General features: G+C 51.0%; 1 protein-coding gene across 2 annotated transcripts in view; it reads right to left on the bottom strand.

The window, feature by feature from the left end:
- Window positions 1–16,215, bottom strand: part of NDRG1 (N-myc downstream regulated 1) — a 55,267-nt gene extending 39,052 nt beyond the window's left edge. For both annotated transcript variants that reach the window (XM_008585413.1, XM_008585414.1), the window contains exons 1-3: window positions 16,094–16,215; window positions 4,322–4,402; window positions 499–534 (exon numbers count right to left, since the gene is read on the bottom strand). In XM_008585413.1, the coding sequence (XP_008583635.1) occupies window positions 499–534; window positions 4,322–4,384 (99 nt within the window). In that variant the 5' untranslated portion in view covers window positions 4,385–4,402; window positions 16,094–16,215. The remainder of the gene's footprint in view (window positions 1–498; window positions 535–4,321; window positions 4,403–16,093) is intronic.
- Between the last annotated feature and the right edge of the window lie 15 nt (window positions 16,216–16,230).

Genomic DNA, 16,230 nt, shown 5'->3' on the forward strand with positions numbered 1-16,230 from the left:
TGACAGAGCCCAGCCCGCTCTCCTGAGAGCTCGTTCCTGGACAAAGCTCAAGACGCACCCCTAGCCCTCCCGCCAACCTTGAGCAGGGATGGACGCGCTTCAGTCCTGGGCCAGTAAACCACAGAGAAGGTGGTGTCACGTTCCCAGGCAGAGCCAAGAACAGCAAGCCTTTGCTTCCATTCCCTCCCATTGCAGGGTCTGAGCCCGCCCAATATCTTGCCATTTCTCCCCAGAACATGCCCCAGCTGTGCAGGCTGAAGAGGGCTGTGTCTCTGTGCTGCTTTCATGCCGAGTGACTGGCTCCTGCTTCCCTGGCCAGAACTCAAATCGGCTCCTGCCCAGGAGCAGCATCTGAGTGTGGGGAGGGACTTCCTTCTCTCTCCTCGCCCCCAGCGTTTGGAGAACAATATACTTCAAACCAATGGAAAGGAGGAAAGAGAGAAGATGGGGCAGGGAAGCAGGAAGGGAGAAGGCAAGCAAGCCACATCCTCTACTTGCCTGAACATCAAACTCTTGCAGGAGGCCGGTGATGGTCTGTGGAGAGACAAGAGAGGTTGTCAGTTTCATCAGTTTCCTTGGTTGGAGAAAGGATGTTGGGACACAGCCCTCTCCACGCCCTGAATCTGTATCTACCCTCCCTTCTCTGCGTGGCCTCCTAAATTCCTTACAAAGAAAGGCTTTCCTTTCCATCTCAAAGAACAGCAGTTCAGCAGAAAAGTAAACACATTAGCTGAATTCATTTTTTACAATAGCTTCAGTAAAGAAAGATCTGAAGGTCTAAAGTGACCACAAGCTTGAGAGATAACAGGACTGTCATTGGCTATTAACTGGTTTTCCTGTCTCCACCATGTCCATGTCATTGTCCTCCTTACATTTTTTCATGGCTGCTGTCATCTGGATACTGGATTAAAATGCAATTTCTCATGGGGGGGAAGAGGAAATTGGAGACCTCTAAACATTTCCCTCAATCGAAAAATTCTGAATTTCTGCCCAAATTCCATCTTTCTCCAGAGCTGTCAGTGGCAGGACAGGATCAGGAAGAGAGAGAAAGGGTCCTCGTCTCTTATGCAGTGGTGAACGTGTAGCTCACAGGATGAACTGGGGCTTAGGTGGCCATTTCCAAGAGATGCTGCTGGCATGTTTTCCTCCCAACCCAGAGATGGATTCCAAATACCCTCTAAACTCTGAACCCCAGACTAACCCACTGCCAACCACCAGGAAAGGAGACAGCTGAGCAGAGCAAAATGCAACAGAGGTGAGGGAAACAGAACGCAGCCCCTTAGGACAGCAGGGGCTGGAAGACCAGACGGTGTCAGAGCCCTGCTGCTGGGGGTTAAAATAGCTTCACACTTCCTGGGCTGTGGATAAGAACATCAGGGAATTGGTAGATTCAGGTGGAAGCAAAGGCGGCTGACATCTATGCCGTGTGAGAGAGAGAGAGAGAGAGAGAGAGAGAGAGAGAGAGAGAGAGAGAGAGAGAGAGTGTGTGTGTGTGTGTGTGTGTGTGTGTGTGTGTGTGTGTTCGTGCATGCGCACAGGCGCGCCCAAGTGTGTTTTGGTAGGAGGGAGTGGGGAAAGCCATTCTGTGTAAGCCCAAACTTCAAACTGTCAAGGAGTCTGCAGCAGCAGTCCAGATTGAGGATAGACATGACAAAGAACTTCCCAACAGCAAGCCTAATTTAAAAAAAAAAAAACATTTGCTGGGGCAATCTAGGGAATTGGAAGAAATGTATTTCCATCTAAACCTTGAAGAAAAAGGTAAATATCCTCTTAGAGATGGACTAGCATGTAACTTGGAGCTGACAAGCTCTTAAATTTTCTAAGGATATCAGTGGATTGCCTGAAATAAATAAATAACGTGTTTTAAAACGCATTTACCCTTGGACCTAGTGATGCCACTTCTGAGAATTTCACCAGTGGCCGCCCCTGCACACGTATGAAATGAGATACCAGCAGGACACACCAATGGTGCAAATACCCTGCAGCACTGTTTGTAACCACAGAAGGTTGCAAAGACACAAGTGTCCACATACTGGGCATAGTCAAGTAAATTTGGTGGTGCTATGAGGATACTTCAAAAAGTTCATGAAAAAACAGAATTGAATGATAATATGATTTTTTTTTCTTTTCCACGAACTTTTTTTTTTTAGTCCTTTTTTTTTTTTTGAGACCGGCCTCACCGTGCTCAGCCAGTGAGCGCACTGGTCATCCCTATATAGGATCCGAACCCGTGGCGGGAGCGCTGCTGCACTCCCAGCGCCACACTCTCCCGAGTGCACCACACTCTCCCGAGTGCGCCACGGGCTCGGCCCACCATGAACTTTTTGAAGAGCCCTCATATGTAGCTGGAAAGAAAAAAGCAAGTGCTCTATGGACTGCTGTTGGAAACATCTCCAAGAAATAAGTAAGGTATGAATAAAGCAAGGCATGGTATACTATTTTCATATGATTTTTAAAAAGGGGAGATAAAAAATGTTGATATGTATTCGTACTACCTAGGGGTTTTTGTTTGTTTGAGTGTTTTTTAAGACTGTACCATAGACCCAGAGTGAAAAGGAAATAGAAAAAAGGGGAGATAAAAAATGTTGATATGTATTCGTACTACCTAGGGGTTTTTTGTTTGTTTGAGTGTTTTTTAAGACTGTACCATAGACCCAGAGTGAAAAGGAAATAGATTTAGAGTATGCACAATGTACAGGAGGGGTTGGCTGACTATGAACCACTCCCTGTTTTTGTAAATAAGGTTATATTGGAACACAGCAAGCTCATTCACTTACACGTTGCCCATGGCTGCTTTCACGATATAATGGCAAAGAACAGAGATCATATGGCCTGCAAAGCCTAAGATATTTACTATCTGACCATTTACAGAAAAGGTTTGCAGATCCTTAGTGTAGTATAATAAGAATTCTGCAGCTTCCCCAGGCTTGGTTTCTAACCCGAGCTGTGCCAACCATCTGGATGAACTTGGGCAAATCCCTTCTTGTCTGAGACCAGTTTCTTTATGAGCCAAATGGGAGTAGACATAGTTGCCTCACACATTTATAATGAAAAGTCTAAGACATTATGAACCTAAAACAGCAGCCACATGTATAGTCAAAAGAAAATTAAATGAATAGTCTATTTACCAAAATCGGCCAGCCTGGGATTGATTCTACACCCCACACTTCGTTAACTATGTGACCAAGGACAAATTAACCTCTCTGAGACTCAGCTTCCTTTTCTGTAAAACGGGGACAATCACAGAGTCAAATACCTACACCGACCAGGTGAAATATGGTTAGCTGAGAGGCAGGCATGCAGAACGTGATCAACACACATTAACTATTATTTTTTAAAGCACTCAATTGGCCTAAGAGTAACTTCACTTTTGAGCCTGAGCTTCCACATTTAAAAAGGAAAAAAATATATATATATATCATAAGCAGTTACGAAGCTCCATGAGAATCAGGACATGAACATGCTTTAAAAACACAGTGTCAACAGTGCTAAGTAAAGCCGCATTTGTCATCAGAACAATCAGCCCAGGATGAGCCATGCCAGCCCAGGCTGCAGGGCTGTGGCCTTTGTTTCCAGCAGAAGGCCTCTACTGACCTCAGAGGTTTGACCAAAAAGATATCACTAACAACCACAAAAGCTGATATGCCTTGCCCATCTCCTCCATGGCAAAGTTCTTACTGCTCCATATGAATTAAAACAGAACATCCTCATGTGAATTAAAACTCCATCCTCACCCAGCCACATGACTTTAAGTTTTAGTATCACCATTTTACAGATGAGGAACTAGGAGAGAAAGAGGTTGAAGGATTTGCCAATGGACACAAAGTGGCAAAGTGTGTCACAGCCAGGATTTAAACACAGGCAGTGTGGCCCCAGAGGGTGTGGCTTTTGGTAAGCTCTGGGTAGGCAGACCCATGGGCAACTGGGCTCTATGTTGCATGTTCTAGAACCACAGGAAGTCAAAGATGGGGGGTGCTTAGAGAGCCTCTGGTTCAACGCTCTCACTTTCCAAATGAGAGTAGCGAGGTGTGGGCAGAAAGGATGACAGAGGTGGGCAAGGGGCCAGGCCAGCGATGCTGTAGCACGGAGAGGCCCAGCTGGGATTGATCCCATGCCTCCCACCCGTCTACATTAAAGGAAGCAGTGGGCATGTCTGTGCACATGTGCATGTGTGCATGCATGTTTTTGTGCATGCTGTGTTCATGTGCACATGTATGTGAATATGCCCGTGTGTGTGTGCATGCTGTGTACACATGTGTGCATATGTGCGTGTGTACATGTGCACATAGGATGGGGGATAGCCAGGAGCATCTCCACTCACCTCCCCTTTCTCCACCAAAGGCTTCACCTCGGCGAGGTCCACGTCTTGCAGCTCCCGAGACATGACCCTGCTGTCACCTGCCTGCAAGAAGACAAAGTCCAGGTCAGCACTTCCTGAAGGAAGCAAATCCGAGACTAAGGAGTGAAAAGGGCAAAAAAGGCTGGATCTTCTCTCTGCCCAGCAGCTGTCACCTCTCACACAGTGCATGACAGCCAACAAGGAGGCCCTTTGTACCTAGTGCCCCATGAGGTCAAAGGATGCCCACCATGTGCAGGCAAGGTATAGTCTTCATCTTCACCACTAACCTCAATAGAGGGGTGGCCACACACACACACACGTGCAGCCACCTCTGTGCAGGACCCTCAGCTACCTGCTGAAAGGGAAGAGGAACAGGGAACTGGGGAAACCTTAGGCCACGGGGTCTGACAGGCCCTGAATGTGCAGCAGCATTTTGGAAAAGAAACTTCAACACAAAAAGTACTTCATGAGCCAAAGCAGGGGGGTGGGCAAGCAGCCGTGGGCCAGAGGGGCTCCCCATTGGCTCTATTGTGGGACAGATGCAGAAGGACCAGGAGATGAGGGCTGCAAAACTAGACTGGAACAGAGTTTGGATGGGCTTGGAGCACTGTCATAATCAACTCCCTGGGGAAAAAGGCCTGGACAGGGCAGTGACATCTACTGAGCTTAATAGGGGAGCTGGAGGTATAAGAATTTATTCTTATGGGTCAACAGTTGAGTTGGGAAAATTAAATGCCCACCAGTACCTGGGATGAGGCACAAAAAACCTAGAAGAAAGTTAAGTGTTACAGGTAGCAGCAAAGGACAGGAGAGATGGAGTGACAAGAGGGAGGCGCCCAGGCCACCCACCTAGTGCACAGATCCGGATCTTCTCAACTGGAAAACTCAGTGAGAAACAACCTTCCAAGGCTCTCATGCTGTTGCCTTCCAGAGTGAAAGCCTGGGCCCCGAGGTGCCCAGGGCCCCTTGGATGTAATGGCAGACAGCATAAACCTCTGAAATTCCAGCCCAGGGCTCCTCAGAAGACCCAGCTCCCTGAACCCACAAGAACCTCGTGAACACCTCTTAGAGGTTGCCCCCGATCCACCCCCAGCCCCTGTGCCAACACATGGCATTCCGTGGGCAGAGTCCACCCTCCACCGGGATGCTCTGGTCTGGGGCCCTAGCACGGTTTTCCCCAGTAGATAACCAGCTCTACAAGAATGCCTTTATGCAGCTTTTGGACTCTATGCTCCAGAACATTCCAAAAACAAAGTCAGTTTTATATTTGTGAGCATTCCTGGGCAGCTGCCAGCTTGGAGGCAGGAAGCCTGAAAAGCCAGGGTCTGTTAGCTTTGCTAATTCAGCATATTTGTGGTCCCGAGACCCCGGGCCGTGGGACAACTCGCCTACACAGCTTAGGGAGCCTTCCAGAAACCAAGGGCCCTGGCAACACCACCCTCATCCTGACAGTGCAAGGACTTCACATTTCCGAGGGGCTTCTTAACATATTCTGCTCAGCAAAGAACCCAAGGGTGACGGTGGGGGTCTCCCACTATCCTCCTGGGTGGGCTCAAGCAGGCCTTATTCAGCCACACTGGTGAGCCCCTCCAGTGAGCCCCACCGGGCACCTGTGTCCTCTTCCCGCCCCTCTAGCTCCTAACACTTGTACCAGGTGCACGGTCAGGCGAGGCCATTTGCTGAACATATGTACAATGTAGCTTAACAGCAGTGCTTTTATTTAAATTCACGTTTAATTGTTGTTCAACCATGAGTGGAACACCTCGAAAACAATCTACATTTATATGGACTCGGCAGGTGCTGTAGTTCATCCCTCCTTGGTTTCCAGAAACTGCGATCACATTAGAATATAACGTTAGTCTCCATGGCCCCCCTCCTCCAACTTCAGAACAGAAAAGAGTTCAATTTCAGCCTGTGTGGTTTTCTAAACACGCACCAGGAGAAACCTCTTTACTACACCCCTATACCTGTTAATCTTCCTACACCTTAGCTTCCCAGACCACTCGTGGCAGTGGGTTGAAAAATGGCCGAGTCTCCTAGAAATGTCAAGTACTTCTACTTTTTGGATCTAGAGGGCTTCATCTGGCCTCGACCCGTCTGCATCCTGTGGGCCTCAGGGACATCCAGAAGTGAAGCTATTGAGGACCATCACAGTGTTTATGTAAACTAAACTAGGGATGATTTCATCTCCCAGGGGACATTCAGCAATGTCTAGGGACAGTTTTGATCGTATCCAAAACAATCGATCAACTGACTGTGAGCCATCCAGTAAGGTCCTAGGACTCTGAGGTCTGCAGGAGACTGGATAAAGCAGAGCAGACTTTGCATTTGTCTTTTGGGACAGTGGGACTGCAGGCCTGGGGGCAGCCTGCATGTTAGTGAATGTAAATATCATGGGGGGTGGGGTGAAGAGGCCCCCACCAGCAGGTCTGCCCTAATCAGTAGGTCACTGCCCTGCAATAACCAAGGCTACCCACACCCAGGGCTGCTGGTGCCCTCTGCCCCTCGAACCCAGCCAGCTGCTGGTCCAACATGTGGTCAGCCTGCGAGGGGCAGGGAGAGGGCAGCTGCTCTCACTTAATTCCCCTGCCATGGGCCAGTCAAAGACCTGCCCTGATCCCGTCTCTGATGCCTCAACCAAAGAACTTTTCAAACTATTTTTTCAGAAGCTTTTGTCCAGGGGAAATCTTATAAGGAAATTCGACATGTAAAAACAGATTTTAAAAAAAAGCTGAGGTGCTTTGGATGACTTCACACTCACACCATCTCTCCCTTTCTCTCTCTCTCTCTCACACACACACAGCCCATCCCTTTTTAGAGGTAGCGGCTGAGCCCCCAGGTTCTGAGGACTGTCCGGACTCGCATAAAAAAAAGCTGAGGTGCTTTGGATGACTTCACACTCACACCATCTCTCCCTTTCTCTCTCTCTCTCACACACACACGGCCCATCCCTTTTTAGAGGTAGCGGCTGAGCCCCCAGGTTCTGAGGACTGTCCGGACTCGCACAACCAGCTGCAGGGGGGTGGCCGGGACGGAGCTGTCACCGCTCACACGCTTACTTCTTCACCCAGCACACGCTGCCTCAGAACACTTTTTCTCTGGGATTCAGCCACCTCCCCAAGAGTATAAGGCTCACTTAGGGACACAGTTCCAACAGAGGACACTGCTTTACAGGCACATGTGATTCTTCCTTGCCAGGAAGAAGGGCGGTGAGAAGTGACCTGGTTTGGGAGCTCTGGACAGCGCCCCCACTCCTGGTTCCCTCAGTGGTGCCATCCCAGGGGTCGCCCCCAGCCGGCCCTAGGCCTGCTGGCTCAGCAGGTGCAGCAGGCCCCTTCTCTCTGGGCTGGAGGTCAGCACCAGACTACAGCCCCCATCTCTCTACTGCCTTGTGGAAAGTCATCATCACAGAATGACAGGACCAGAAAGGGCCACAGTGATCATTTAACAAATGGGGTGTCAGGACAAGGCCACACACAGCACAGCGGGTGGGGTCCCAGCAGTCTGACTCTCGGTCACCCTGCTCCTCCTGGGAAGATGGCTCAGGCCTGCCAACCCGTGTTTCTCAGACAAGAAACACAGATAGAAGCCCCTCCAGACAGGGAATGAGGTCAGGACAGGTCTCCTGCTATAACCCAGCTCAGCACCAGACACAGGGCTCTGATCACAACACCACCTGCCAGACTGCCTTGTGTCACCCCTTTTTCTTTCCAACCAGCATCAGAGAATGGAAAGGTGGCCAGGAGCTAGGAAGAAGGCTTGAGGTCAGCCTCGAGCGTGGCCATGTGTTAGCTCTGTGATCCTAAACATGCTATCTAACCACTTTGCCTCAGCTTACTTATCTGTAAAACGGGCTAGATAACTCCTGCTCCCAGCAAGCAGCAGCAGGGCTTAAATTAAACAAAGGCACATAGAATCAGGCAGATAGCTGCTTAATTAATCAGTGTACTTTCCTTTCCTGGTTGCATCGGGACATGAGGGAGGACACTGCCTGTGTTTTACACACTGTCAGTTGCAAAGTGGCCCAGCACAGATGGGGACACATAGAAGCTGTTCAGCAAATGCCCTGTGAATTTCCAGCTATTGGACCCAATGTACCCCGGGGTCTCCTCTCATTAGCACATGAGTCAATGAGTAATGAAGGCCCAAGAGGGGCTGGGCAAACACCTTCTTATTCAACAGACCCAGGAGACAGTCAGCCATCAGTTGGAACTCATGAGTTCCAGGGGAAGCCAAGGCCAGGATCTGCCCAAGGAAGAAAAGACCATGACCCAGGGCCTGGGAAGGCAGAAAGCAGAGGCATCCTGGGCAATCCGAGACCACATGAGAATCATTAACCAGCCACTGGGGCACTGGGGGGGACACATAGAGCCTATGGTTCCCCAAAAGCCTCAGTGGTCTGCAGAGGCTTAGGTATCCAGGGCATGGAATCCTGCCACCTTCTTGCTACATGGCTTTGAGCAAGGCATTGCCTCTCTGGGCCTCAGTTTCTCTATCTGTAAAGTATGCACAGTGTCTGTCCTATGGCTGTCACATGGTCTAAAACAAATGGGACAAATGGGAACATGGGCTGGAAAGAGCTTCACAAAGACAAAAGGGCTGTGCTCACAGGGGTCTTCCCAGGGCCCTGCCGAGCACAGCTCCAGCCAGATTAGCCATGCAACTTGGAGCAAGTCCCTCTTTTTCTCCTAGCCTAGAGCCCTGTTTGTTAGGGTGGGGAGCCTCCCTCCGACTCTGCCACTCCCCTCACTCGGGCCATCTAGAAGGACCCACTTGCACACCCTCTTGGGCAAACTCTCCTAGTCCCCAGAATTCCCATGGCATGGGCTGCAGGGCCATCCAGCAGAAAAACACCCATGTTCTGGAAGCTCCAGGACCTACCTGCCCCAGGAAGGGCAGCCACAGGTAGGTAACAATAAAACCCTACACAGATGCACCACAATAACAAAAAGAACTTCTATGGTGCTAACTGGGCTCTAAACTCAGTACTTTCTCTGAGCTTCACAGCAACCCTAGAGGGTAGGCACCACCATGTTCACTTAATGGATGGGGAAACTGAGGCATAGAGAGGGTAAAGTATGTGCCCAAGTCTGCAAGCATCAAGCTGGCATAGATTAAAGCAACCTTAAAGGGGAGAGTTGGCAATGACCTCACGTTGCCCTAAATATACAAACAGACCTTGCTGATGCCCTTAGTCCAAGTACGATGTTCTAAGGATGGGCCACATGTGACTGTGAGGCTACTGGCATGTGGAGGTCATCTAGGGAAGTCCCATGCTTCTCCCTCCACCCTGTACAGTCATCACTGACCCACTGGAGTAGACCCAAGCTTCTGGAAAAATCCACATCTTAGACTTCTGTATTCTCCCTTTGCAACACCCAGAAGGTTCTCAGTCCAGCTCTTCCCAACAGCACCTTCCTGATACGGCAGATGAAAAACTCACTCATTTGTTGTGGATGCAGGTGTGGAGCTCAGAGAGAGCAGAAAACAGCCTCCTGAAGTCTTTATGCGAAGCAGAGAAAAGCAGACTAGGAGGGGATGGTTGACGAGTCCAACATCGATTGTCATCACAGCAACTGGCCCAGATTTTGTCCCCTCAATAACATGCCTGGTTTCAGAGCCCCTTGAAAGCCAGTGTTCTTTCCAGCACACTGGGCTCTTTATAGAATAGATTTTTAAAAGAGGGGAAAAATCAATGTGTGCTGGTGCTATTTTGGCAGTAATTTCCCCAAATACAGCAACCCCTCAGAAAGTTCCAGAGAACAGTCCCATTTCTGCATTAATCTCAAGGAAAACTGCCTTGGGATATGCCCAGGATACTCTGCCTTACTGTGGATACTTTCTTTTGTTGTTTCTTTGTGAAAGAGATTTTGAGGTCAAGCTACAATGCAGTTCACGGGCTCTCTTGGTGTTTTCTGGATCTTTTGAAACTCAAGACTCTGGGGAGGGTGAGGAAGTTGGCAGCCCTAACTCTCATTTTTTTTTTTTTTTTATGTCATTCCCTAGCAAACAACACAGGTGGGTTCACTGGGCCTTCAAGAAAGATCCCTAGTTTAGGGGAAGGGAAGTCAAGAATAGGGTTCTCAAAGTCTTGGAGTGATCAGACCCAATAAAGCAGTCCAAGTGTCACGTGGAGAACACAACCAGACTAGGAATCCCTCAAGGGCCCTGTGCTTTGCATGGAGCCTGAAACTCATTAGGCATCAATGAATTGTTCCAGATCGAAATAGAAAAGGAATCGCCAAGGAGAAGGCCAACCCCAGTCCCCAGTCCTGGAACTTCTGTGTGTTCGCCATGAACCAGGGAGGTCAGAGAGAGTGTCTGAACACAATAGCAGGAAGAGGGAGGTGTCGGGAATCCAGTCATCGCCCCCGCCCCCCCTTCCCTGCAGTACAACCAGGATCTTCCTGGAGATTCTCAGTGGCCTTCTGGCAGCTCACAGTAATTTGTTTGGCAAAGGGAAGACGACCATCCAAGGGGACACGCCAAGTAACTGGAAGTCCAAAGGAGGACATTGGTCACATTAGAGCTTTATTCTGTGAATCTGTGGGACAGCCGTGAGCTGCACTGAATGGTCTGAGATAATTTGTTGAAATCACACAAATGGAGCCAGTGTTAGCATAGGACGTGGAAATGGATTCTCCATACAGAGCCCTTTGTCCTCAAGATCAGATGCTCACCACACTAACAAGATCCTTCCCCAAAACGGTCCTGCTGCTTCCATGCTCTAGAATGGTCCTCGAGTCTTTCCTGCACAAGATGGCTCAGGCTACTTCCTTCATGAATGGAGATTTCCTCTTGACCAACATTAATGAAGTGCCTACTAAGTGCCAGGCTCTCATCTCTCATGGGGAAATGGAAAAGTAGAGAGACAACCACAGCCAGTGTGATCCAAGAAGGGTGCCCAACCCAGCCTCCCAGGCAGGAGGGGAAAGCCAGAGGGGGCACTCTGCAGAAAGGAGGAGACTTCCATGACTATGAAAGAGAAAGGACAGGAGGTGAGGATTTCCAGCTGAGAGAGTCTTTAGACCCACCTGACCCTTCTCAAAGCCAAGGCGGTGGCGCCAGGGGTGGAGATGGGGGAACAATATGGCGACCTCTTCCCCCACCTCTCTTCAAGGAGATCTTTGTGTGGGTTTAACGATTTATACTTGGATAAAGGTTTCCATGGACTTTGGGGGGTGGGAGTCCTAGAGAATAAAATATGAGCTCCTGAGCAGAACAGTTGAGGTCCCCAGACTGCTAACGAGCCTCAGAGACTCAGTTGGAGGAACACTCCACTTAATGGAAAAAGCCAGGATGGAGCCCAGGCAGGCCAGGGGTGGACAGGTCTTTAATAAATGTTAGACGGGAAAGTCAATGACTCTGGGTCAAAAAGAGACTTGTTTGTGGACCCGATTTTGTTATCCGTTCCTACTCTAGAGTGCCTAAGCAGACTCCTCACCTTTTTTTCTCAGATGGTGCCCACTCTGGAGAACTCGGTTCCACGCTGACATCCAATTACACCCAATCGTGGTCCTCCACCTCTGCAGCTTCCCTCTGGTCAGGCCTCAGTGCCCCCACCCCCTCTGCACACCCACCTCCAGCAAGCCTGGGCCAGCACACGGTAGGAGACCAAGTTCTGCAGCAGAGCCTGAAAGAGGAGGCTCTGTCTAGCCTGTCTGTCTCCGAATTTAAAGAGAAAGAGCAAACAGAAAAGCAAGCCTTGGACCAAACTGCCATCAGGGAGGCAGGAAGGGCAGCCTGAATGAAATAAGCTCAGGAAACCAAGTTCATTCTCAAAAGACGAGCTCAGAGGGGCTGGGCAGCCTTTGAGGGCAATACCAAAGTTTGGAAAAGGTTAGGGTGGCTCACATTGATCTGGACCCTGCTCATTTGATTCTAGACAGGAGATTCACCTGCCTGAGCCTCAGTTTTCTGATCTGAGAAGTGGGAAGAGTGTTTCCTACCTCAATTGAATGAGGTGAAGCACTGAACCCCAAGGCATGTTAGCCAGACAAGAGCTAATTATCGAGCACTCACGAACTGCCTGACCCTGAGGACACAGGGTGACCAAAAAGGTATGTCATGTGCCACCACTCCCTCCTCTCTCTCTCCCGCATCATTCTGGAACAGCGGTCCTCAACTCTGGCTGCCTTCAGTATACTCCACCCTCAAGCCCTCCCAAGGAGTTTTGAAACAATGCCCATCCCAGACCCCCTGAATGAGAATCTCAGGAGACTGGGCCTGGAAATGTGTACTTCAGACAAGGTTCCCATGACATTTTTATGCAATCTACATAAGCCTAGCTTTTGGAAGAACCCCAGAATGCAAAACCTGGGTCCAGCAGCATTTGTAGACACTTGCACAGGCCTGGGTAGGTTTAGGCAATGGGCAGCCAGACACTGGCTGTCAGAGATGCCTTGAGAATGTCTTTTGTGAGTGTTACTAACAGCAAACACCTACGTGGTACTTCCCACTGTTCTCATTTTACAGGGAATAACTCAGTTTATACTTATATATCCCGATGAGACAGTCCGTCATTCTCATTTTACAGAAGAGGAAACTGAGGCACAAGGCTCCAGATTGCCTCGCTGTACTTTTCATTCTAGCCCGATTTCTCCAGGCACCCCAACGTGTTGTTGTGGGAAAGAGCAAAGCCTTTGAAGTTCAATTCTCCAGGTTTAATGTCTCTCCCACTTTCAGCCACGTGGCTACGGGCAAGTCCTGAAACCCTCTTGGCCTTTGTTTCCTCATCCATTCAATGGATCTGATAGAACCCAAGCAGGGTTCCTGCAAAGACTAAATAGGATGAGTGGAGACCACAGCTGATCTGGAGAGAGAGAGACATTACGGCCCGGTTCCAGTCCCTTCCTTCCAGGCTGGAGTCAGGCCCTGCTCCCTGCTAGGATCTTAGATGCTGAGTCATCATCGGAGCTTTCTCTCTGAGGCACAGGGTCTTTGAGTCACACCTTGGATCGGAATCTCTGGAGTCAGACCCCAAGGAAGAACTGCAGCTTTGGGACACCAGAAAAACACAATGCAGTCTTTGTTTTGGGTCCATGCTGAGACAACCTCAGGCCAGCAGATTTCAATGCACCCCCAGGGGCCCCCAACTCTGTTCAGATCTGCCATTTATCCTGGAGGGGGTGACCCAGTCCAGTCAAAGACCACCTAGCGGGGCTATTGCCCTTGGTCCCTGTCTCACTAGATTGATATGGCTAATCTCTCAAGAACACCTGACTGACATTTTAAAAAGTCATCCACATTCCACTTCTTCTGCTTCAAGGGTGTCCTCACCAGGAACTTAGTGAAGATGCAGGTTTTTTGTGCCCCTTCATAGCAGACTGGCAAAACCTAAGCCCGGACCCTTCCTGTTCACTGTCTTTAATCCTGACCATGATACTTCCAGAAAGAGGTCTGGAAAGTGAGGTGTAGGTCCTGCTCAGCCTTGACACATCTCTCCCTTTCTCTGGGTCTCAGTTTCCATCTATAAAATAGAAAGAGGTTGGACCAGGTCTGTGTGAGTTTTTTACTCCATTCCAAATGATCGAACCAACGGTTTGCAATCTCAGATTTGCTTGTCGCAAGAGAGCTCCCTTGGGAGAGGAGACCCTAACAGATGTTCCAGGGTCCTTCAAAAGCCAAATCCCATACCTCCATCCATACGGTCCACTACCTCCTTGGGACTCCACCTACTGAATCACAGGGAATGGGGAGAATGGAAGGAACCATTTAATTCATTCCAGGTATATATAGTCAAGCGATGCTTGACAGCTGAGAAAAATTCTGAGAAATGTGTTCTTAGGTGATTTCGTCACTGTGTGAACATCCAGTCACCTGGCCTATTGCTTTGACCAACATCATACATAAGGTGCATCTTTGACTGAAATGTAGTACTTGAACTCTTCCTATATGCCAGGCCCTGGACCAGGTGCCAGGTCGCTGGGCAAAGCAGGCAGTCCTCCTCCTCACCCCAGAGCTGCTTACCCTCTAGTGAGAGACAAGGTCTCCCAAAGCTAAGAAGTCACAGACAAGAGGCACACCCATGTATGGCTCCTCGCACTACAGCACCATCCCTTTGGAAGTTTTCCAGAGCTGGCTGGCAACCTCTCCCTCCCTCGACCCCCACCCTGTGCCCCCCCAGCCTGGGGCTGGCACAGCCACAGCACATACTGCACAGAACTGTAGTCTGCGCCTTCACCTGCATGTCCCCCTGCCAGCTGGCAAGCCCCTGGAAAGCAGGCCCCTGGAAGGCAGGCACTGGGGTTTTCCTTCTCTGTACCTCGGTTATTTCAATGCACATTTGCGAAACTCAGCAAAGACGCCAGAATTTCTATACAGGAGGAGGCTAGGCTGGAAGGTGTGCCTTGAAACTGCAGCTCCATAGCAAGAACGGGGTTTGTATTGACATATCATGTTCATTTGCGGCTTAGGAGAACTTAAGTATGGCTGATGGGCAGTACTAGGGTGTCTACAGCCCTCATGCATGAACACTGGCTGACGTCTGAATCTTCAATCTTTCAGTAGCTAAAAGGAACCAAACAAGGTAAAGTGCCCAGGACATCTGTAAGGAAGGATTGTTCTTGAGCATAAAATAAAAGGGGCCCTCCCTCCCCCACGCGCTACAGAGCACCTCCCACTTCCAAGCCACACAGAGGTACTGCTTGGGGACCCTCAGGGAAGGCTGACACAAGGGCCACAGGCGGGGGACTGGGGGCGGTGGTGGGGGTAAGGAGCCGACCCACTAAATCCCAGCTTCAGCTACTAATTTGACAGAGGCAGTGACAGCGTGTTTCCCCCAGCACACGCCACATCCCACACGCTCTGCCCCAATCTCCTCCTCGATGCTGAATCAGAGACCGCGGAGATCTCCCGGGAAGTCCGAGCAATTCCAGCTGCTCTTCCCCCCGGAGGGCAGGAGCGGCCAGACCTACAGACCGGAGAGGAAAGGAAAGCGGGGGAGGGTGGACGGAGGCGAAAATGACGCCACTCCTAGCTCCAGCCAGCGCAGGGGCCGCCAGATGCCCGCGCGACCCCTCTCGCCCAGGCCACCACCTCCGCGCCGCCACAGCGCCAACCCCGGGCCATCCAGAGGGACGCACCCGACCCAGCGGTACCCGCGGATTCTCGCTCCCGCGCGTGTCGCACGCTCTGTGACACACCCCGAGCCCTCCCCCGACACATACGCGCGCAGTCTCACACACCCCACCCCGGCCTCGGGAACGAATCGGCACCCGCCCCTCCGATCCACACCCGCTCCCGGCCCAGTGTGGGAACCAGACACACCCACGCCCGCTCCAGCCTCGTCGCCGGCGCCGCTCAGCCCCGTTCACCCCCGTCCACACGCGCGCGTGCAGTCTCGCCTTCCGCAGACACCCTAACACACGCAGCCCCTCCTGCGCCCCCTCGCAGCGCGCACCCCGGCCAGCGGCGCCAGCTGTGACTCCGGGAGGACGCCGGGCAGCGCGATCCAGGTGTTCCCGGGGCCGACCCGGCGCCCCCTCCCTGACCCGCACAACGCCACTTCCCCAGCTGGAGGGAGGACGAGCGGGGACCTGTCTTTTTTCCCCCTTCTTTGCCCTAGCCGAACCCCCTACTCCAGCGGTGCCTACGCCCCAAAGCCCCCCAAGTGTCACGCACTTGCAGCTCCCGGGGGCTTGCTCTTGAAGCCCACGGGGCCACAAAGGGCAGTCCAGGCGCCCCAGCAGCACCCCACGGGCCACCTCTTTCTGCTCCTCGTCGCGCCCGGAAGGAAGAGGGCGCCTGGCTTACCTAAAGCAGAGGGAGAAAGGAAAGGAGCCGGTGCCTCAGCTGGGGGATCCGCCACCGGTGAGAGCCAAGGACAGCGGCGAGGATGGGCGTGCTCTCCGGAGCCCGAGCAGGGAGCCAGGCAAGGTTTGTTTATGGCA

This window comes from Galeopterus variegatus, unplaced genomic scaffold (genome assembly GCF_000696425.1).
Source record: "Galeopterus variegatus unplaced genomic scaffold, G_variegatus-3.0.2 Scaffold3564, whole genome shotgun sequence".
Lineage (NCBI taxonomy): Eukaryota > Metazoa > Chordata > Mammalia > Dermoptera > Cynocephalidae > Galeopterus > Galeopterus variegatus.